At 43.0% G+C, this 23,128-nt stretch overlaps 1 protein-coding gene across 2 annotated transcripts in view; it reads left to right on the top strand.

Annotated features, from left to right (window-relative positions):
- Positions 1–23,128, top strand: part of LOC100300059 (neuroligin 4 X-linked) — a 394,985-nt gene that overhangs the window by 226,693 nt on the left and 145,164 nt on the right. The window contains exons 5-6 of one of the 2 annotated variants that reach the window (XM_059884058.1): positions 9,448–9,507; positions 13,638–13,790. In XM_059884058.1, coding sequence (XP_059740041.1) covers positions 9,448–9,507; positions 13,638–13,790 — 213 coding nt within the window. The remainder of the gene's footprint in view (positions 1–9,447; positions 9,508–13,637; positions 13,791–23,128) is intronic. The other variant, XM_015461827.3, reaches the window with a different exon arrangement.

Genomic DNA, 23,128 nt, shown 5'->3' with positions numbered 1-23,128 from the left:
TCATGCAGATGTGGGGGTCACAGAAGACTTGTCCTGGGGCAGGGGGTGTTTCCTCCTGTCCTTCCATCTCCCACAGTCTCAATTGCCCCGGCCCCCCTCTAAAACTCCCCCCTCAGAGCAGTCCACTTCCTTTGCTTCTAGAAAGTGAGTCCTCACCCTAGCCTTACTGAAAGCTCAGCCTCTCGGCGCAGTGGAGCCAAATCATGTCTCAGAGCCAGAGTGCTGCACGCAGTGGAAAAGGCTAGCTTTATTGCTTTGCCAATAAAGAGAGACACTCTGGAACTTCTGCCTTGAAAAACTCCATGTCTCAACCCCAGAGGACTTGATTAGGGTTTTGTTTTTTTTTTTTTATAGCAGTAGGGTGAGAGGTGTAGTCTCGGACAAGACTGGGATGTGAGCAGAGCTTGCAGTCCCTTAATCTCATCTGTCTTGAGAATCCTTTGGGCTGCAGATCAAATCAGTGAATCCTGAAGGAAATCAACCCTGGAGATTCATTGGAAGGACTGACGCTGAAGCTGAGGCTCCAGTACTTTGGCCACCTGATGCAAAGAGCCAACTCATTGGAGAAGACCCTGATGCTGGGAAAGACTGAGGGCGGGAGGAGAAGGGGGAGACAAAGTATGAGATGTGTGATAACATCTGGTCAATGGACGTGAGTTTGAGCAAACTCCCGGAGGTGTTGAAGGACAGGGAAGCCATGCCTGCTTCAGCCCATGGGGTTGCAAAGAGTTGGACATGACTTAGGGACTGAACAGCAACAAGAGCTTCAGTCCATTATTGGTTAGAAGATGATAAACTAGTCCTCTGTTGCCTAGTAACTACCTGATCAGTGACACATCTCTGATAGCCAAGAACACATCCATTTCCCCCATTTGTTGCTGCTGTCCAATCGCTCAGTCGTGTCTGACTTTGTGACCCCATGGATTGCAGCACGCCAGGCTTCCCTGTCCTTCAGCATCTCCCGGAGCTTGCTCAAACTCATGTCCATTGAGTCGGGGATGCCATCCAGGTATCTCATCCTCTGTTACTTTCCCATAACCCAGTATATAATAACTTCCTCTGTATGGAAAACAGTGCATTTAGCCTAAGCACTACACTTTTTAAGATACTTACTTAAGATAACATGAATAGATAATACTTAGAATTTTCCCTTGCAAGGGACAGAAAAAAATATATATTTTAATATGTTGTATGATGTTTTGCTCTTTCTGAAGTGAGTCACAAAGAGAAAAACATATATGGTATTTTACTGCATATATCTGGAATCTTAAAAGGTTGGTTTAGGTGATCTTAGTCACAAAGCAGAAATAGAGACACAGGCATAGAGAAAAACATAAAGACACCAAGGGAGGAGGGAGAACGGGGTTGAGTTGGGAGATTGCATTTGATGTATATGCTGTTGATACTCTGTGTAAAACAGGTAACTAATGAGAACCTACCACACAGCACAGAGAACTCTGTCACTGCTCTGAGATGACCTAAATGGGAAAGAAATCCAAAAGAGATGGGAGATATATATATATATATTTATCTGATATATATATAAATATATATATATATTTATCTGATTCACTTTGCTGTACAGCAGACACTAACACAATATTATAAACAACTATACTACAATAAAAAATTTTTTTGAAATAAATAAAAAGCAAAAAATGTAGTACCCTATGTAAGATTAAATGAAAATAGTTTTATTCATAAAAAATTAATGTGAGCTGATGACTCACATTAATGTTAATGTATTAACATTTCTAATACAGTATATCACATTAAAAGCGATAGTTCAATGGTTTTTGCGGGTTCTGTCAAGTAGATCTTACATAGATAATGTGATTTCATAGCACCATTTGGTGACTTTATAGGGTGATTTGCATCATTGATGGTAATGTATCATCATGTATATTTAAAAAAAAAAAACACATGTAAAATTACTTTCCTGTGTCCAAATTGTAACTGCAGCATCTACAGGTTTTCCATATTCTTGTATTTTCCCATTGACTCTGGTTGGTCTATGTGTTCCATACACTGTACAAAGAGTTTCTATCACATTTATGACATAAAGGACCTCCGTGGTGGCTGTCATGATAAAGAATCTGCCTGCAATGTAGGACACCTGGGTCTGGAATATCCCCTGGAGAAGGGAATGGCTACCCACTCCAGTGTTCTTGCCTGGAGAATTCCATGGACAGAGGAGCCTGGCAGGTTACCATCCATAGCTTCGTAAAGAATTGTACAGGATGGAGCAACTGTAAGTTTCACTGTTTAAAATAGTTTGACTTTGAAGATGATGTAGATATACTACTAAAAGGGAAGATCAGAAGAACAGGTGTAAAAAAAAAAAAAAAAAGACATCCTTCAGGAGTAGGGACTGAGATATTTCATTTTTAAAATCGCATTGAAATTTTAATGAAGGAATGGCTATACATTTGTTTGAAGTTATTTAAATATTCCCTTTCATATTTAGAGCCATCTCCCCACGAGGTTTGCTGGAGATGCTAATTATTAGATGTAAAGGAATAAGATTCTGGCCTTCTGGGGACCGAGAGAAAACTCATGGCCCGTCTGGACCTTGAAACACCTTTTCAGTAGCTATGAAATATGTGTATTCAGGACTAAATTACAGCAGACTCTTTTCCTGTGTCCTCTAATCCCTGTATTGACATAGTTCATGAATGTAAGTAAATGAGATACTCAAGAGAACTCGGTTGGTTTTTTAGGCCATTTAATTAGTTATATTTGAGAGAACAAATATTGCAGCAGCTTACCGACAAAGAACAAAAGGGTGGGAATTTAAATATACAACATTACAGGCGACATCTAATTATGTTTCTGGGTCAGACTGCTGTATCAAATTAATTTAAAATTGTGGTGTGGCAAATAATTTCCATCAGAATCTCAGCAGGTGTTTCTTGCTTCTATTGACAAGCTCATTCGAACATCTCGTCTGTACGCAGAAAAACCAAACTGTGTTGAAAAATCAAGGGAAGGTTGGAAGACTTGTCTTTCCCTATTTCCAAACATACTGTAAAGCTCAGACAGTAAGGTACTCACGTGTGCAGAAATATAGAAGGAGATATAATTAGAGTCCAGGAATAAGCCCTTGCATTCATAGGCAGTTGAGTCGTAAAAATAGTGTCACAACACTTCATTGAGGAGAGTGTGTTTAATTAATCATTGGTGCTGAGACAACTGGATAAGAGATGCATTTCAAACCTCTCCTCATAGCATGTGCCAACATTCACCGAAAATAAATGAAAAGTGGACGTCACAGGAAAACTTCAAACATCTAGGAAAAAAATGTAAAATCTTCCAGGTTTTCTGTTAGGCAAGGATTTCTTAGATATGATATAAAAAGCACAAGCTTTTTAAAAAAAATCGATAAGTTAGACTTTCTTGAAATTTAAAACTTTTCACTTTGACAGAAGCTGATGCGATTTTATTTTATTCTGGGAGTTGGCACTGATAGCTTAAGGGTGAACGGTGTGGGATTTGTGATCTCCAAAGAAGATTTCAGGACCGGGGACCAGGCTTATCCCTCAAGAACTTTTGTGTGGCAGAGTTTTATTGAAGTATGAAAACGGACAGAGAAAGCTTCTGAGAGAGACATCAGAAAGGGGAGGGAGAGTGCCCCGCCTAGCTAGTCTCAGCAAGGGAGCTGTATACTTTTGTCACAGTTAATCAAAAGAATGTCTCAAGGTTGTAAAGGTCTTAGCAGACCCACTCCTGTAATTTACATTGGAAGATGACAGGATTAGCCAGAAGGTTTTCAAGAAGGAGGAGAAACTGTCCTCAAGCCGGATACATTGTTGTTATATAACCCTTAGTACAGAGTTTAAACTGAGTTGTTGGTTCTTTACTCATCAGTTCTGGGCTTAAAGGAAAAAAAAAAAAAAAAAAAACGTTTTATCTGACTAAGACTAAGGAATGCAGAGAGGAAAAAAAAAAAAAAACCAAGGCATTTGTCCATTCCTTCTCCTTGAGAATTCGAGACACCTGTCTCTTTTTTTGAGAGCCCCAGACCCCTCTCTCCTGCTTGGAGACCCCGGGCGTCTTATCAGCTTGCCTAGGAATTGACTCTCTGAGCACCATGCCATGCGTCTGTTCTGCCCAGTCTGGTTGTTAGTGGTCCTTCTTCCGAGGCCTTTCCTTAAGGATGCTCGCTGAGCTGACTCTTCAGTCTTGCCACCGCCTGCAGTCTTTTCCATCAGCTGTTATGCGCCACGCGGGTCTCTGCGCTGCAGTGCTGTGCTTTTGCACGTGCTTCAGTTTTCCGTCAACTTGGCATGTGTCATCCGTGCCCGTGACTCTTGCACGTTGGACAGGGAAGAGAGATGCCGGGTAGTCACCCAGATCTGCCTCTAATGGGGCTTTGGCCCATCCCATCGAGCCCTTGACCGGTGATTAGCACTGCCTTCAACCTGGGTTTCCAATGCCTTTCGTCCTCCTACATTTCAAGTGATACCTGAGGGCTTTCCTTGGTGTCCCGGTTGTAAAGAATCCATCTGCCACTGCAGGACACCCAGCTTCGATACCTCACACGCCTCTGAGCACCTGAGCCCGTGTGACGCCACCACTGCACCCACGCCCAAAAGCCTGTGCTGTTCTACAAGAGAAACCCGCGCACTTGAGCGCATGCAAAAAGCTCCAAAAGCCAGCACCAAAACCAAGACCCAGATCAGCCCAAAGTAAAAATAAATATGTACTTAAAAAAAGACACCTTTGATTAAACCCAAAGAGAAGCAGCAGACCAGGAGGAAAGATTTGCACGTTATCTGCAGTAAAAGAGCTGTCTCTACAAAATATAAAGGACTCTTTCTTACAAGAATGATGAGCCAAGAAACCAGTTTTTAAAATGGGCAAAATATTTGCATCGATCAGCTGGTAAATAATCCGCCTGCAATGTGGGAGACCTGGGTTCGATCCCTGGGTCAGGAAGAAGCCCTGGAGAAGGGATAGGCAACCCACTCCAGTATTCTGGCCTGGAGAATCCCATGGACTGTATAGTCCATGGGGTTGCAGAGAGTCGGACATGACTGAGCGACTTACACTTTCACTTTGCACTTTTACCCACTGAAAAAGATTGTACAGGAGAAGCTACTTGATAAGATTAAGTCATTATCTAAATTCAAATTAAGGCCGCAGTGAGGTACCGCCTCACCCCCACTAGGATGCTGACAATAGAACAGATAATAGCACATCTTCGGTAAGAAGTGGAGGAATTGGAACTCACATACACTGCTGATGGGAATATACTGTGATTCAATATACTTTTTAGACTATTAAACAGGAATGAGTCCTGAGAAGTAGCACTTCCACTCCTCCATATCCACTTAAGAAAAATTAAAATATGCACCCATAAAAATATTGAATGTAAATGGTTCATGGGCTTCCCTTGTAGCTTAGGGGGAGGAAAAAAAAAATGCCTGAACTGCAGGAGACCGCCTGGTAATCTAAGAGGTGCAGCTTCGATCCCTGCGTTGGGAAGATGCTCTATAGCAGGAAATGGCAGCCCGCTCCAGTATTCTTTCCTGGGGAATCCCATGGACAGAGGAGTCTGGCGGGCTACAGTCCATGGTATTGCAAAGTGTTGGACATGACTTAGCGACTGAACCAGCAACTGTTCATAGCAAGACAGAAAGGAATACATATTCTGTGAATATAGTTATAGGAGACGCACCAAAATGGCAAGCCTACGCTTGTCATTAGTTGACTAAGAGAGATTGATGTTAGAAATATTGAATGCCTGCAGTGGGCAGAAGCAATCATTTTAGGGGCATGGAAATGTTCTCAAATCAGGTTACGCTGTGAGTAATATGGTACTGTTCAGTAGCTCAGTTGTGTCCGATTTATTGTGACATCTTGGACTGTAGCCCGCTGGGCTTCTCTGTCCATGAGATTTCCCAGGCAACAATCCTGGAGTGCCTTGCCATTTCCTCCTGCAGAAGATCTTCCCGACCCAGGGATCGAACCCACGTCTCCTGCATTGGCAGGTGGATTCTTTACCACGAGCGCCACCTGGGAATCCAAGGTTACGTTGCTTGTTGAACAACTCCACATATATGTACACACAGGCACACAGACACAAATCCTTCAATTTCACACCTTGGTGAGTTGATTTTGTGATTGAAAATTATCCCTCTCTAGAGCTCTTACAGATCATACTTGTGTGATCAAAGAAATTTGCTGAAGCCTTGAAGACACTGCCTTTGTATTGGCACTTAATCAGTGATATAACTAGGCTGTGTGACTTCTAAAAACATCGCAAATCTTCCAAGCATTTTCCTGCACCCTTGTGGAGTGGGTAGGGATAGTTTCCTTCAATACTGCCTCTCATCCTTCCCCAGGGAAGAATTCCAGATTCCTGCAATTCCATGGACTGACGGTGAGCCTGAAGACACTGAGAAGTGGAGCTTGAGAAAGAACTCTGGCATTTAACTCAGCCCAGACCTTGCAGAGTGGCCTCTGTTTGGGTTTCAGCCAGGCCAGCGGTCGTGTTCCTGAGATTTCAGCTGTGGCTGGAAAGACAAAGGAGTCTTAAGAAGAAGAAAATCCAGAAGAAGGCAGGGCTATAAGGGCAGACTCATGGGAAAGGCAGAGTGCAGGTGTGGGGTCCAAGGTACAGACCTTTGTCACTGCCTACCGAGCGGGAAAGGCTGTGGTCCAGGGAGATAGTCACATTTCACGACGAACATATTTTCTGGGAAGGAATTTGCACCATCAGATAACACTTTCAGTCCCTTAATCCATTCCACGTCTCTTGAAAGTGAAAGTTGCTCAGTCGTGTCCGACTCTTTGCGACCCCATGGACTGTACAGTCTGTGGAATTCTCCAGGCCAGAATACTGGAGTGGGTGGCCTTTCCCTTCTCCAGGGGATCTTCCCAACCCAGGGAATCGAACCCAGGTCTCCCGCATTGCAGGAGGATTCTTTACCACCTGAGACACCAGGGAAGCCCACACCTTTTTCTTTCCAGTGTCTTTTCTTCTTCAATGAAAGAGGTGACCTGTTTTTTTAAAAACTTAGAAAATCTTCAAAAAGCTGAAATTTTGATCAGAAATGCAGAGGAATTTATTTCTAGCCTCCACATAGACTATGTCTGTAAGAAAGGCATTTCTTAGACTTCTCTGGTGGTTCAGGCATTAGGACTCTGTTCTTCCACTGCAGGGGACACAGGTTCCGTCTCAGGTTCTGTAAGGTGCGTGGTGCAGTCAAGAAAGCAAGGTATTTCTTACACTATTCTTAACGACATGTAGCCATAAATTCAGCCCGTGAGATAGCTTGGAAGTAGGTTTTATACTGATAAACTATGAACTGAACAGTGCAGAAAACAATGGCGCTTATTTGAAGAAGGTTGTTTCTTTAAGTTTGTTTTAAGATCTTTCGTTGCAGTGGAATTCTTGGGCATGAATTGACTTCCGTGTTAAGCTGATGGCTATAACAGGTTGAATCGTCAGGGTCATCACTTCAGTCCTTCAGTCGTGTCCCGACTTTTTGCTATCACATATATTGCAGCACGCCAGGCCTCCCTGTCCATCACCATCTCCTGGAGTTTGCTCAAACTCCTGTCCATCAAGTCGGTGATGCCACCCAACCCTCTCATCCTCCGTTGTCCCCTTCTCCTCCTGACTTCAATCTTTCCCAGCATCAGAGTCTTTTCAAATGAATCCGTTCTTCTCATCAAGTGGCCAAAGGATTGGAGTTTCGGCTTCAGAATCAGGCCTTCCAATGAATATTCAGGACCGCTTTCCAAGCTCTCCTCAGAGACTTTTATGTGGGTAGCTTGAGATTGTCTACAGTGGGGAATATTTAAATCTTAAAAAATCTACCAGCAGAGGGAATCAGGTTTTCAGCTTCCCTCCCAGTTCTGCTTGGTTAATCCATGTGATTCTTCCAATACGCAACCCTTGTTGAGGGATGAAAACAGCAACTTCGGATCTTGATTTCAAAACATGATGCTGTCCCCTGAGTTTGTAACAACTGTAGTTGCTTTTTAAGATACAAGTCTTGTGGGTGACAGGGACGAGGTTTATCCAGGAAGGAATGTAAAGGGAAAGTGTTACTGCCTCTGTAGTATCCAAGTCTTGGCGACCCCATGGGCTGTATAGCCCACCAGCCTCCTCTGTCCGTGGGATTCTCCAGTCTGAGACACTGGAGTGGGTTGCTATTCCCTTCTCCCAGGGGATCTTCCCGACCCAGGGATCAAACCCGGGTCTCCCACACTGTGGGCAGATTCTTGACCCTCTGAGCCACCAGGGAAGCCAGGAAGGAAAGTAAAGACCATTTTTTTCCCTGTTGGCCACCACCACTCAGGTTTTCCAGAACTAGCATATACATCCTAGTGGGCCAGATCTGTCTGTAAAAAGAAGGCAGTTGAGCGAATGGAATAATTCAGTGATATTTAATGTTTTCGCTTCTTGTATCTTAAAGATATAGAAACCCAAATGGCAGACTGCATACAGAGAGCCTTGTTTGGGGTTTTTTTGTTTGTTTTTGAGGGTTTTTTGGTGGCATTAAGGGAACCTCTCTGTTCATTTTGCTGACAAGGAAATTTCAAGGTGGTTTATGTTTCATGTCATCCAGGTAGGTGACTTTATTTATTTATTCTTTTTTTTTAAACAACAATAACCTTAAAGCAATATTTAATAAGTATTCGAAACAGAAAAACATGATTTGTAGTGTTTTATCTTGATTTCAGAAACACTTGTTGAGGGTGTTAGCTTACAGTAGACCAAAGGAATCAATTCTGTGCAGTCTTCTCTTCTAGTTGTAGTTTCTTTTAGAAACTTAGAATTGTTTCTTTTCAGCTCCTAGTGACAACTGAGCATTCGTGATTTAAATAAATTGTACTGACTGTCTGATGTTTATCAGGAATGGTATGCTTTTAAGTTCTTATGCATGAAACGAATGTCAATTTTAAGATATTTTGAATCATCTTTCATGTTTATTATAGTTTAACATGTTTCTTCTTAATGTATAGAATTTCCTAAGCAAAGTGTATCAGTGACATTTCAAAAATGTATCTACATTATTACTTGTTAAAATTAGAGGAATATTTCATATGCATTTCTTTTTAAAATTTGGGAAACCCTTTAAAAATAATTTGATTTCCTTTTTATTTTTTTACAACTCACATTCCCCCCCCCCTTTTTTTTTTTTTTTGCAGTAGTATTATTTTAACCCTGAAACTGCATTTTCACTGGGTATCAATTTTTTTTTTCGCAAGTAACATTTTGAATTTGTTCTTCTTGACATATTTATGTTTATATGCATTTTGCATCTCCCTATTTCATGTTTTTGAAATCAGATGTAACAGATTTCAGCTTTTTGTATAACGTTTTTTTTCTTTGACTGCGTAGTATCTTTCTTCTGAATTTTTTTGCAAACCTGTTGTTTTTGAATTCTCTTTTTTTTTTTCCCTTTATTTTCCTTCTCAATATGACCCCAGGAGCCAAGTCAAAGAAAAACGCTGATGGTATAACGAGTAATGACGGTGGTGAAGATGAAGGTATTTTTTGTTTTTTACAAAGCTCGATCTTGATGCATGATTTTATATCTTTTTTTTTCTTTTTTCCATTTCAACCTGTTTTTCCTCCCCTTATCTGAAGAGAGTACACTTCTGTGTGCTTATTTATTTTCTTCTTGTTTGGGGATTACTGTCATTTTTAACCACAATGGCCATGTAACCCCCCTGGGAGAATGTAGATACGTGTTTCTCAATATGAAGTGAGTAAGAAAATGCCATTTACAAGGAAACTCACTGTTTTCTTTTTCCTAAGTTTTTTTTTTTTTGGCTTGATCACAAGAAGAGAAAGTAAGATTTTAAGGCATGCATGTACGCGTTCTTTTCTTTCTTCCAAATGTTCTTTTGTAATTTCGTGTTGTATTTTTGAGCTTTGGTCTTGCTGGTTTCTTCTGTGGACACCAAGACAGCTCAGTACAACTTTTTTTTTTTGGTGGGGGGGGCGGCTGGCGTTTCCATCTTTCTTTGTTTTTACGATTGTTTCTCCCAAATGTACTGATTCCAAAATAGGGTTTTCAAAGCATCTTCTCAGTAACACACACGAAAAAGTGTCTTGAGGACAATTGGTTGTTTCTCTCTGAAACGCATTTTGGAAGCTTTAAAGGAAAAATAAAAATAAAAAGTAGGGGGTATAGCAAAGAATTGAAAAAGGCTGAAAAGCTAGGTCTTTGCATCTCTGTTTTCACACCATGGCTGCTTTCAGAACTTTTTTTTTCCCCCTCCTAAAAATGTTTAGTTGCTATGGAGAGTTTCTTTCTGAAGGCTCTCAAACTGTTGGACAGATTACCCACTGGAAGTAGAGTGATGTTTTTTTAAAGACGGAAGATAACGCAGCATGTAAACCATCATTAGCAAGTGGTTATCTTCTTCCTTCAGTGGAACAAATGGTTTCGAAGGAAAGAAACAGCTTAAAATGAGCCTTTGCAGGCTCGGGCAGGTCGGGTCTGCCTCTGTGTGCTCAGTCGCGCAGTCGTGTCCGACTCATGGCAACCCCACGGACTGTAGCCCACCAGGCTCTTCTGCCCATGCGATTTCCCAGGCAAGAATACTGGAGCGGGCTCCCAGTTCCTTCTCCAGGGGACCTTCCCAACCCAGGGATGCAACCTCGTGTATTCCATTGGCAGGCGGATTCTTTCTGCCCTGAACCATCAGGAAAGCCCGAGGCAGACTGGCATGGATTTCTGACTATTTAAGTTAAAGGGACGAGCGCCCTTGATGGACGTGTGGTTCTCTGGCTAAAAGACAATTTAAAGTGGACCAGAGACCCGTCCTTGCTGGGAAGCAAAAGTTCCCTCAAAAAAAGTTCGCCTTTTTATCACTTGCTTGGTTTTCCCACACTCATAGATTTCTTTCATAAATCAGCAGGTCTCTGACAAAAGCTCTGCCAGGGTTGCCTCCTCACCCGCTATTCTCTCAATATGACTATTATTTAATGTTTTGTAGACCCGCATTCAGAACGTTCCCCTTGCTTTCAGTATTCACCGTAGAAGTTTCTTCTGATGTCTCTGGACCACGACAGCTGCCCTGAGTCATCAGCTACCCTGTCCTTGTCAGGCCGCAGACCACCTATAATTTCATCCTTATATAACCAACTACAGGTGTAATTTGCATCTTGCACCCTTGTATGCTTTTAGCGTCTTATTCCTTTTTTTATCACTGGCATCTGTTTTCACAATCCCACCAGCTACCTGTTATATTAAAATGCTTTCTCCTTTTAAATACCAAGAAACTGTTATTTTTTCTTTTCCCCCTAACATTGAATAAATATGACATCTGATTATTTCTTCCCTGAGCTCACAAGAACCTTCTTCTGTGTGTCTCAGAAGGTAATAGCTGTTAACCTAACTTTTTTTTTTTTTCTCCCGAGGGAACCCCTTAAAACAGTCCAAAAAATGTCAACTTCTTTCTTTCCTGTAATGCAACCAAGAAGGGTAACATAAATAAGAACTCAAGCAGTAAATCAGTGTCCAGAGACACTAGAGGATGGTGTAAAACAGCACACTTTATTCGGACGATGGTTGATTAAAGAGTTCCACAAAGCACATGATGAGTAAGGGCCTCTGAGGAGGCTGCGTGGTGAAGAATATGCCTGCCAGCACAGGAGGTGAAGGTTCATTCCCTGGGTTGGGAAGGTTCCCTGGAGAAGGGCATGACACCCCACTCCAGTATCCTTGCCTGGAGAATCCCATGGACAGAGGAGCCTGGCAGGCTATGGTCCATGGGGTCCCAGAGAGTCAGATGCGACTGAGCGACTGGTGAGTGAAAGATTCAAAAAGGATTTTTTACTTCTTCCTTAAATTTTACATGAGAAAATTGCGCTCTTCTGCTGTGGGTTAAGTATCTACAGACAGATGGGTGGCTTGACACTTTCCTGTACTTTCCTGTACACTTTCCTGTACTTGACTGTGACCACAAGGTTCTATGGCCTCCGGGAGGGTGTCTGGTAGCAACCAGGAGCCTGTTTACAGATGGTGCTCGTAATTCATTTTATGAGCAGCCTCCATCCACATGTTGGTTTATTTCCTTAAAACTCTTTCTTGATCATTCAAACATGTCTCCATCAATTAAGCAAAAAAAAAAAGTTTTTAAGGAAAAAAAAAAAAGTAAATATAAGTACGGATACGTTTGCTTTTTTCTTGATAACACATATCCATCACTCGCTCAGTCATGTCCGACTCTCTGTGACCCCATGGACGGTAGCCCTCCAGGCTCCTCCATCCATGGGATTCTCCAGGCAAGAATACTGGAGTAGGTTGCTATTTGGTAACATGCAGGTATTTAAATGACACACATGTATATGTTTATACATACAGAAATTCCCAGAAGGAATTACAATGGAGGTCACGATTCTTAAACACTACATATAAGCTCAAGGGACATTGAACACCAAAGACGTTATTTGATCACAGCTTTTGAGAAAGCAGACAACTGCTGGCCAGATTTCTCTTGTCACAGACCATTGTAAAGTAGGATTTTCACATCAGTGTCAAAGTCATGGTGACTAAGGATACTCTGGTTTCAAATCACACTGGGAGTTTTTATTCCATGTGGAATTGAGCAGGATTGCAACCTTTTCATCTTGAGGTTGCAGGCTTGTGCCGTCTTTATTTCAGTTCACATCTCTTTCACTTTTTTTTCTCTTTCTGTCACTTCAGTTGGCATATCGTTGCAAACAGTCATTTAGAGAAAAGACACTTGCTTGGGCACCTTCCTTTGCTTTTCCACCCTTCTGTTCTGTTGATCATTTTTAACCATTGTTTTCTTCTTGCAATAGTGTATCGAGAGCTTGGGGTTTCACTACTAGCATTATGTTCTCATCGTTAAGTCGAAAGTGGATCTTGAAGCTCAAATGTTTGACTGAAGAAGGCAGTTACAGTAAAAATTGATAATTTTGAAGTTGACTTTGCACTAACTTAGATAATTAAAATATATGCTTTAGTAGATACTATGTATGTGTGTTAGTTGCTGAGTCGTGTCCGACTCTTTGTGACTCCATGGACTGTAGCCCACCAGGCTCCTGTGTCCATGGGATTCTCCAGGCAGGAACACTGGCGTGAGTTGCATGCCCTTCTCCAGGGGATCTTGACATCCCAGGGATGAAACCCGGGTCTCCTGCATTGCAAACAAATTCTGTACCACTAATAGAAGCCATGGGCTTCTTCAGTGCATGTCTCCTTCTGGGGTTTGATTACTACGTAGGGAAGAAGTGATTCATTCATCTCAGTGGTTAAATCTGTAGTGTGATAGGTACATATGGAAGCATACCCATACATACAAGTTCATTCCAACGTCTGCATCATTTCTATGAGTAGAAAATGTAGCAGCATCGACTATTATCCTTAACCATCTTAACTGTTGTTTTAGTTGCTCAGTCTTGTCCGACTCTTTGCGATGCTAGGCTTCCCTGTCCTTCCGCACCTCCCAGAGTTTGCTCAGACTCATGTCCGTCGAGTCCATGATGCCATCTGACCATCTGAACTGAGGTATTCCTAATTCAAGAAAGGGCCACGCGATGGATTCCCATCCCAACTAGGGAAAGTCACTCACGTCTTTTGGCCGAGTCTCGGTTAATCAGTGTGATTTTTTTTTTCCCCTTACTTGGCTCTTTCTTGCAGACATCCATGATCAGAACAGCAAGAAGCCGGTGATGGTGTACATCCACGGCGGGTCCTACATGGAGGGCACGGGCAACATGATCGACGGCAGCATCCTGGCCAGCTACGGCAACGTCATCGTCATCACGATTAACTACCGGCTGGGGATCCTAGGTGAGTGAGCGCCTGCTGACCACGCGTGAGTTCTGCTTCTTGTTCTGTGGGGGTTCCTTGCTTCCACGAATGTTACTGCAGTTCCTAGGAATCTCTGCTAGAAACCTCACTTAATGCTCCAAGAGGCATCTGTTCCATCACTTTCACGGCGCACCGTCGGTCGGTCCGTCGGTTTTCTTTTTTATCACGCTAAAGATGCATCTGTTGCGTAACTTTCACATTTCCTTTTTGGTTCGTTTCTGTTACTTTTCATATTTTCATCCAGAGACTTCATTCCCTTGGACTGTCCTCAACCGTGAGAAAATTTTGCTTCTTGTTTTGTGGGCTTCGTTGCTTCCACGCATGTTACTCCAACGCCTAGGAATTTTCTGCTACAAACCTCACTTCATGCTACAAGCTACATTCCTTCCCTGACTTTCAGGTAGCACCATCCATTTTCTTTTTTGTTTCATTTTCACATTTTAATCCAATGGTTTCTTTTCCTTGAACCCTCCTCCAACAGATTCAGCCTCCTGGGTCATCGAATGAACTTGGGATGTTATGGAAAGTACTTTTCTTTCTCTGGGCTTGGCTGACATAAGCCTGTTGCGTGAACACAGTTGGGTGCTGTCTGATAAAGCGTTAGGTAACAGGTTATAACTCGATACAGTGGACAATGGGCCATATACATGCGCTTTTGTGGTTTTGTGGCTGTGTTGATCATGAGTTGGAAACGCTTTTACTTACTCTCTAGGATATTGTGTATCTAGTGGATCTTGAAGACGAGAGGCGGTAGGTGGTCACATGACTTGCATTCTCGTGTGATGAAATACTCTTATTTGAATTTTGCAACTTGCTGATATTTCATTTTGTGTAAATTTTACAATTGACTATGAGAAGACCTTGGCTAAGAGCGTAGGAATTCAAGAGCAGCAATCTGTTGTTTTGGTATTCTATTCATTTTCACGAACAGTATGGTTGCAAAAAAAATAGCATTTTGATGGCAATGTTTTGAGGCTTATCTGCTGTGGTTTTTCCTGCTCTTGGTCAGTTCATGAAGAATATGCATGGTCTATGTAAGCGCATTTATTTTCTAGGCAAAAATGCACTGAGGGGGCTTCCCTGGTGATCTAGTGGTTGAGACTCTGAGCTTCCACTGCAGGGGGTACGTGTTTAATCCATGGTCAGGGAACTAAGATTCTGCAAGCCTAGTAGCAAGGCAGAGGGAAAAACGATGCATTGAGATGGTGCAGAAAATTGAATTTGTAACAGTGTGGCTGTGAGAAAGAGATCTGTGTGTTATAGGATGTTTATGGTAAAAAAAAAAAAAAATCTGGACTCAAGGAATTGCGTCAAACAAGAAAACATTGAAAATGTTTTCTCCAGATACACAGGTATCAACAAAAATATTTTATTTTCAACTTGATGTTTGAATTTTGTTGTGAGCATTTCGTTTCATTCACCAGTAAAACACTGACGTATAGAAGACCCCAGGGAAGTGGGACAGTTGTTGAAGTGACTTTCTAATTGAAACATGCAAGATGTCTGCACACTTGTACCTTTGGGAACAGCCATAGAGTACTTGAAATTTCAGGTTTTCAAAAGGGAAACAGTGACAGACATTACTTATTTATCTTATTGTCTTGGACTCCAAAATCTCTGCAGATGGTGACTGCAGCCATGAAATTAAAAGACACATGCTCTTTGGAAGAAAAACTGACCAACCTAGTCAGCATATTAAAAAGCAGAGACATTACTTTGCTGACAAAGGTCCGTGTAGTCAAAGCTATTTAGATTTTTCCAATAGTCAGGTATGGATGTGAGAGTTGGACCATAAAGAAGGCTGGGCACCGAAGGATTGATGCTTTTGAACTGTGGTGTTGGAGAAGACTCTTGAGAGTCCCTTGGACTGCAGGGAGATGCAACCAGTCCATCCTAAAGGAGATCAGTCCTGAATATTCATTGGAAGGACTGATGCTGAAGCTGAAACTCCAATCCTTTGGCCAGCTGATGCGAAGAACTGACTCATTGGCAAAGACCGAGGGCGGGAGGAGAAGGGGGCGACAGAGGAGGAGATGGTAGACAGCATCACTCAGCGTCTAGAGCCTTCTCGTTTCGTGATTTTTATTTCCTTTTCTTTTCTCACGCTGGTGCTCGGAGCCAAATCTTTGTCATTTCCGTTCGTTTCGAAGACTGTGGATCGCATGCCCCTCTGACTATTTTCTTGTTTGTTTGCTTCAGAATCCTCTGGGGAGTTGCTTTGGCTACTGGTGTTTGAGACAGGAAGTGGTGTTCCGTGATCCCTCACAAAAGGTCCATTCTCAGGACGAGGTGGGCAGAGGAAGCCAGGGACCACCGCGTGACCCCTGGCAGCGCTTTCAAAGAGCGCAGTGTGGGGGTCTGTATGGAGCATCACCAGCTCCCGTTGGCGCTTTCTGATCGGGGCCGTGGTTTTGGGCAAGCTCTCGCTTTGCAGAAATAGCAAAACATTGTCTCGCCTGAACGCCGTGGCGCTGATGCGACTTAAAAGGTTAGATTTCAAGAGAAATCGACGCCTGTCCCCTCTCTAACGCCCAGCTGGTATTAAGCGGCTTTACACGTGATCTCTTATCTGTTTGGCCCGTTTTTTGAATCTGGAACAATTCTGTGGGAATTACACACACCTTCTTTTCTTTTTCTTCCTTTTTTTTTAAAAAGAAAGGAAAAAAGCTTCCGATTTAACTTTCCTCATCTGAACCGTTTTAAGTTTACCTTCTGTTGCTGAGAGTTAGAAGAAACAAATCTTGGGGAGGGCAGCACAGAAGCTGCAAGAGTCACGGCGAGGAAATGAAAGAAGCAATTTAGCATCCCCGAGACAGTCTATTTACATTCCGCGAATGAGTTCGTGTGAAGCCCAACACCACAGACCCCCTTTTATCTGAAGGTGTGAACGTGTGCCAACTTGGCCAACTGCACAGGGCAATAGATTTCGTTCAAGCGTGACTCGGTCAATCTTTCTCAGACATCTTGCGTGGACTGCTGTCCTCTTGCAAACCAGGAGGTGGTCGTTTAACTTCTTTGCTTGCAGGGAAAATTGCTATTATCGTTGTGTGAAAATATTTCAAACTGTTGGCATGCAGATATTTATTTTTTTTAATGAGTCAATGAAATGGCACAGCATCCGCTGTGACGATCATCTGTATTAGAGCTTTTCATAGGAGTAGACATTTATTTTACCAAAACATAGAAATCATCTTTTTTCTTCAAAAAGTTGTACATGCCGAAATGCTGTTTTTCTGCCTAAGGAATGGAAAAGCATTGTTTGAGATGATTACTGCTTTTTTAAATTTTTTACAGAGTAACAAATTCTGTTTTCCTACCCTCAAAGAGAAGTTTTGAAAAATGAATGATGGTCAGAAAGAAAACAGGACACTGGCATGGAATAAAAATGCAGTGGGACCTTCTCTCCACTTGCTGTCTGTCCTGTTACATTGAGAAGAGTCAGCTAACATTTCCTGAATCTCTGTAAAAGGTGGTTCTGTTCTGTCCCTTGCGAGGTGATTGTGCACACCACTTGACCGTCCAGTGGCTTTGTGCTTGCGAGGTTTGATAGCCCAGGACTTGCTGCTGTTGCTCAGCTGCTCAGCTGACTCTCTGCCACCCCATGGACTGCAGCACGCCAGGCTTCCTTGTCCTTCACCATCTCTCGGAATTTGGTCAAACTCGTGTCCACTGAGTCAGTGATGGTACTGACCATTAAGCCCAGTTACGGAAAAATTTCCAGTGTTATTAATAGCCTTGGACATCTTATTAACGTCACTGTTGAGTCACTGGGAGGCGGGGAAAAAGTAGCCAAAAATGTAATGTTGTAGTATCTATCCAATACCACCTAAATTTCCATTTATCATTCTTTCGAAAAACAAGGATAAAGCACTTGTAATAGGAGGTCAATGAGATTATCCCCACATTTGCTTTTCAGACAAGGAATATTTTCTTTCATCAGGACTGCCTAACGAAAACCTTGGTTAGCTAGTGAGCACCTAATTTATTGTCTAATCTAGGACTCTTTGGGAAATGTTAATATTGCTGCTGGGCTTTCAGTGTGGTTTTGTATTCCTGAGAGCGGGTCCTTGATTGCTGATACAGTTGCCTTAAAATCTCTATTGACGGGCCACTGTGACACGTCTTCGTAATATGATGTGTGCCCCCAGCCATGGTGTTTGAAAAAAGCAAGGCTCTTGTTGCAGTAGATCCAAGGCTTTGTCCACCCATCCAGTGTCTAACCTCTGAAGCCCACTTAATTGTACTCTTCCTGTCTTTGACCCACGCGTGGCATTAAGACCACTGACCTAACGAACGACTTCATCAGACTTCTCGCCTGACGAGTATGTTACAGTCTGATGAAATGTCACCCATACCGTGGTATATAACTGCCTTTTTTCAAGGATTCCCAGAACATCAGAAACACATGCTCACTTTTCATGCACACACAAGCAAATTTCCATCTGGGCAACTCAGTGGCTCCCTTCTATTAAAACATTCCGGCTCTTTCTCTGCTGAAAAACGTCAGTTTTCTATTTAGCTGGTATGTACATTTCTTTTTCACTTAAGAGTTGAAGATGCCATCTACTGTTTGGTACTTTGACCATTTCCCCCCCTGTAAATCTTTATTCTTTATTTGACTTTATCTTTTCCTACAGATTTTCTTTTGGATTTCTCATGGAAGTCATTTTCCCATCAGGTCAAAAGTTTGTGTGTGTGTGTGCACGCCCACTCACGCTCTGTTGCTAAGTCATGTCCAACTCTTTACAATCCCATGGATTGTAGCCCTCCAGGCTCCTCTGTCCGTGGAATTTTTCAGGAAAGAATAACTGGACTGGGGAGAAAAAAAAGAGAATACTGGAGTAGGTTGCCACTTGTTACTCCAGGGGATCTTTCTCACCCAGTGATCTCTTTACCCCAGTGATCCTCTTGTCTCTCCTGCATTAGCGGATGAATTCTTTATCCCTACTGCCACCTGGGAAGCCCCCAAAACTTCACCAACATATCCATAAAGGAAAAAAAAAAACAAACCATCTCTCCCTTGTGGCATCTTCATGCTTCCCTCCCAAGTCCATTCTCTTGTCTCACCTATCAGGTTCCCTCTGGTTAGATTTCCACCTTGAAAAACTTGCCTTCTCATCCTCCAGAGAGAACGTCTTCACTAGTCAGTGACGGGAGAAGCTGCATGGATAGAGGAAATATAAGGTATTGCCCCGAGGGGAAAGACAAGCAAATGTGAAGAAGTACAGGAGGTCTGAGAAAATCGGGAGTGTCCAGAGACTTTATGTAGGACCGCTCACAACTCCCGATGCTGGGAAAGACTGAAGGCAGGAGGAGAAGGGGGCAGCAGAGGATGAGATGGCTGAACGGCATCACCGACTCGATGGACATGAGTTTGAGCAAGCTCCTGGAGTTGGTGATGCACAGGGAGGTGTGGCATGCTGCAGCCCATGGGGTCGAAAAGAGTCGGACATGACTGAGAGACTGAACCGCGAAGCCAAATGGGGATGGAAGGAGCCAGTGGAAGCCCTTAGCGTAAGACCCTCCGTGGTGGGTGTGCGTGGGGGTGATTGGCCAGCCTGCAAACAGGCTTCCAGCCTCTGTGTCTGCAGTGATCACTGATGTTGTTCTAGAGGGAGTGGGGGATGGAGGAAGGTATATCCATTAGAGTCAAGATGACATAGTTATATAGGACGGACACCCTGCAGCAGGGAAGAAGGTCAAGCTTCCTTGGTCTAGTCAGAGTGCTCAGTCACTCAGTTGACTTTGACTCGTCATCACTGCATGTGCTGTAGACCACCAGGCTCCTCTGTCCCTGGGATTTCCCAGGCAAGAATACTGGAAAGAAAGGGGAAGTGTTAGTCGCTCGGTCGTGTCCCATTCCTTGTGACCCCCGTGGACTGTAGCCTACCAGGCTTCTCTGTCCACGGGATTCTACAGGTAAGGATACTAGAGAGGTTTTCCATGCCCTCCTCCAAGGGATCTTCCCCACCCAGGGATCGAACCCACGTCTCTTTTGTCTCCTGCCTTGGCAGGTGGGTTCTTTACACTGCTCTGTCAAGCCTTCCGTGATCCAAAAGTTTTGCAATAGAGGAAAAAAACAAGATGCTTATCCCTCCCCTCTGCTAAACAGAAGGTCTTTCGTCATCTTCATCAGTAGCTCTGTGTACATTTAATACTCGCTGGGAAACTGTCAATCTGGTGTCTATTGTTGCTGGTGTGTTGATAAGTACCAGGACCTTGGACAAAAAAGTCAGGTTTCATGTCTCTGATCATTGACTTAGGTTTTCCTCTTCTGCCTCCTGGTGGATGAAAATGCCCATTGCATTTGTTGATTTGTCCCGCACATAAGGAGGAGGTTAGGTTGACAGTGAATGCTCTATTTCTGGGATTTTAGAAGCGCATGAGGAGGGTAGATAGGGAAAGCATTATGGTGGGATAAAGAACCATAGTAGTCATGAGATAGATGTCACTTCAGTTCAGTCTCTCAGGCGTGTCTGACTCTTTGCGACCCCATGGACTGCAGCATCCCAGGCCTCCTCCCTGTCCGTCACCAACTCCCAGAGCATTCTCAAGCTCATGTCCATCAAGTCGGTGATGCCACAGAGAAAAGTAATACTCTGCAGCAGATAAAGGCACTGAGGGGTGGCAATGAATTTGACGGGTGATGAGAAGCTACAATAGAAAAGATTTTTTTGTTCGATCTCAAATGCACAAAATTATTGATTATCGTATGATAGGGAATTTCCTCCAACTCTTGAATGATTCAGAATTTCTTCAAAGAAGTTGCCTTGTTATTTTTGCATGCATAGTCTCTTTTGGAAATCACAGCGTTCAGACATCTTTGATAGAAGAGTCTATTCTGAAAGCACATGTTGGGACTTCCCTGGCTGTCCATTGGTTTGGAAGCCACCTTCTGATGCAGAAGACACAGGTTTGATCCCTGGTCCAGGATCTAAGATCCTATATGCCCTGGGGCACCTGAACCCTCGAATGCCTCAACAAAAGATCCCACATTCTGCAACTAAGACTCGACTCAGCCAAAAATAAATATATAAATTCATTAATTACGTTAAACAGCACATGTATGTGCTTAGTCGCTCAGTCATGTCCAACTCTTTGCAACCCCATGGACTACAGCCCTCCAGGCTCCTCTGTCCATGGGAATTCTCCAGACAAGAATGCTGCAGTGGGTTGCTGTGCCCTCCTCCAAGGGATCTTCACAACCCCGTGACTGAACCCAGGTCTCGCACATTACAAGCATATTCTTTACCATCTAAGCCACCGGGGGAGCCCATATGTTGCAGTTAACTGATTTGAGGGTGTCACATGAACTTTTCGGAGAAGGCAATGGCACCCCACTCCAGTACTCTTGCCTGGAAAATCCCATGGATGGAGGAGCCTGGTGGGCTGCAGTCGATGGGTCGCAAAGAGTCGGACACGACTGAGTGACTTCCCTTTCACTTTTCACTTTCATGCACTGGAGAAGGAAATGGCAACCCGCTCCAGTGTTCTTGCCTGGAGAATCCCAGGGACGGGGGAGCCTCATGGGCTGCCGTCTACGGGGTCGCACAGAGTCGGACACGACTGAAGCGACTTAGCAGCAGCAGCAGCAGCAGCATGAACTTTTGCTAATGATCACCCAGGGCGTCCGTGAAACAGTGCTCTTTCTTGGATGTTTTCTTGGACGTTTGCCTCGCAAACAGAGTCTGCGATGATGACTCATTCTGAAAGAAAGAATCCAGTTTCTCTGCCTGTGCCCTTTCTTCCTTTGGCTTTGCACACAGCAAAAGAGGGGCTGATCGATTTTCCTTCGTTAAAGGGTGGTTTCTGTCTTCACAGGGATAAACACACAAACATCATTCTAAATGAAACGTGTGAGACTTCGCTCGTGGTCCAGTGTTTAAGACTCTGTGCTCCCACCATGCAGCAGAAGGTCCCCAATTTAGTTTCCTCATTAAGGAACTAAGATTCTGTACGCTGCACAGCCAAAAAAATTTTTTAAAAATAATATGCTCTGAGTCATGACTTTAAAAAAAAATGGAAAGGAAAGAAAGGTGTGACTGGTATTTGAGTTGGGAAGAAGACGGTGTAGTGTGATTAAAAAAAAAAAACAAAAAACTGGTGAGTTCCGAGGAGTAGTGTTGAATTTGAGAGCCTCCAACATTTGCTTGATTGGGGTGAGCCTGAAATTCAGTTTCAGGCAATGATTCCTGAAATGATTTTTAACTAACACTGGTAAGAGACATACCTGCTTTTTTCCTGCATACCCTTTCTTCCTCTCTCACATGTAGTTAAAGAATTAGTCCTTAGTCCTAAGTCAGATCATTGAAAAAAGTCTCTAAAAGGCAATTGGAGTGTGAACTTGAAAGACCCTTGGGGCTGAAACGCTCCAAGACTGTACACATTCTGGCCTGCAGACCATGTTTCTTTTTCTTTTTCCCTCTCACACACTGGACTTTCCATCATGGTCTTTATGAAAATAAATCCTTGGGTACACAGGGATCAGAGAGAATATGTTTTTCTGGTTTTGGATGTGTACCGTTTTAAAGTCTTTATGGAATTCTGTTACAGTATTGCTTCTGTTTTATACTCTGCTTATTTGGCCCTGAGGCATCTTAGCTTACTGGGATCTTCGCTCCTTGACCAGGGGATTGAACTCTCACCCCCTGCAGTGAAAAGTGAAGTCTTAACCTCTGGACGACCAGGATGTCCTCAAAGAGAATATTTTAAGGCTTAAAATGTAACCCAGAAATGGCAGATGTGCTATGCATTTAACAATGTAAATCATATTTAAAAAAAAAAATTTCAATCCATCAGTTCGGTTCAATTTAGTTGCTCAGTCGTGTCCGACTCTCTGCGACTCCATGAATCGCAGCACGCCAGCCCCCCCGTCCATCACTGGTTATTGTTTTTTTTACAGCATTATAGAGAAATCAAAGGCTGTGCTTTCAAAGAGTATACAGACATGCACTCACATAGAAAACTAATATGAAAGTGTGACTTGAAGAGGTACTCCAAATTGCCAATCATGAGAGAAATGCAAATCAAAACTATAATGAGGTATCTGTTCACACCAGTCAGCGTGGCTATCATTAAAAAGTTTACAAATAGCAAACGCTATAGAGGGTGCAGAGGAAAGGGAAGCCTCCTGCACTGTTGATGGGAATATAACTTGGCAAAGCCACTGCGGAACATGACATGGAGATGCCCCAAAAAACCAGAAACAGAATTGCCATGTGATACAGCAATCCCATTCCTGGGTACATACACAAACAAAACTCATTTAAAAAGATACAAGGACCCCTTATGTTCATAGAAGTACTGTTAACAGTAGC

This window comes from Bos taurus, chromosome Y, assembly GCF_002263795.3.
Source record: "Bos taurus isolate L1 Dominette 01449 registration number 42190680 breed Hereford chromosome Y, ARS-UCD2.0, whole genome shotgun sequence".
NCBI lineage: Eukaryota > Metazoa > Chordata > Mammalia > Artiodactyla > Bovidae > Bos > Bos taurus.
The sequence above is the reverse complement of the archived record's forward strand: the minus strand, read 5'-3'. Positions and strand labels throughout refer to the sequence as shown.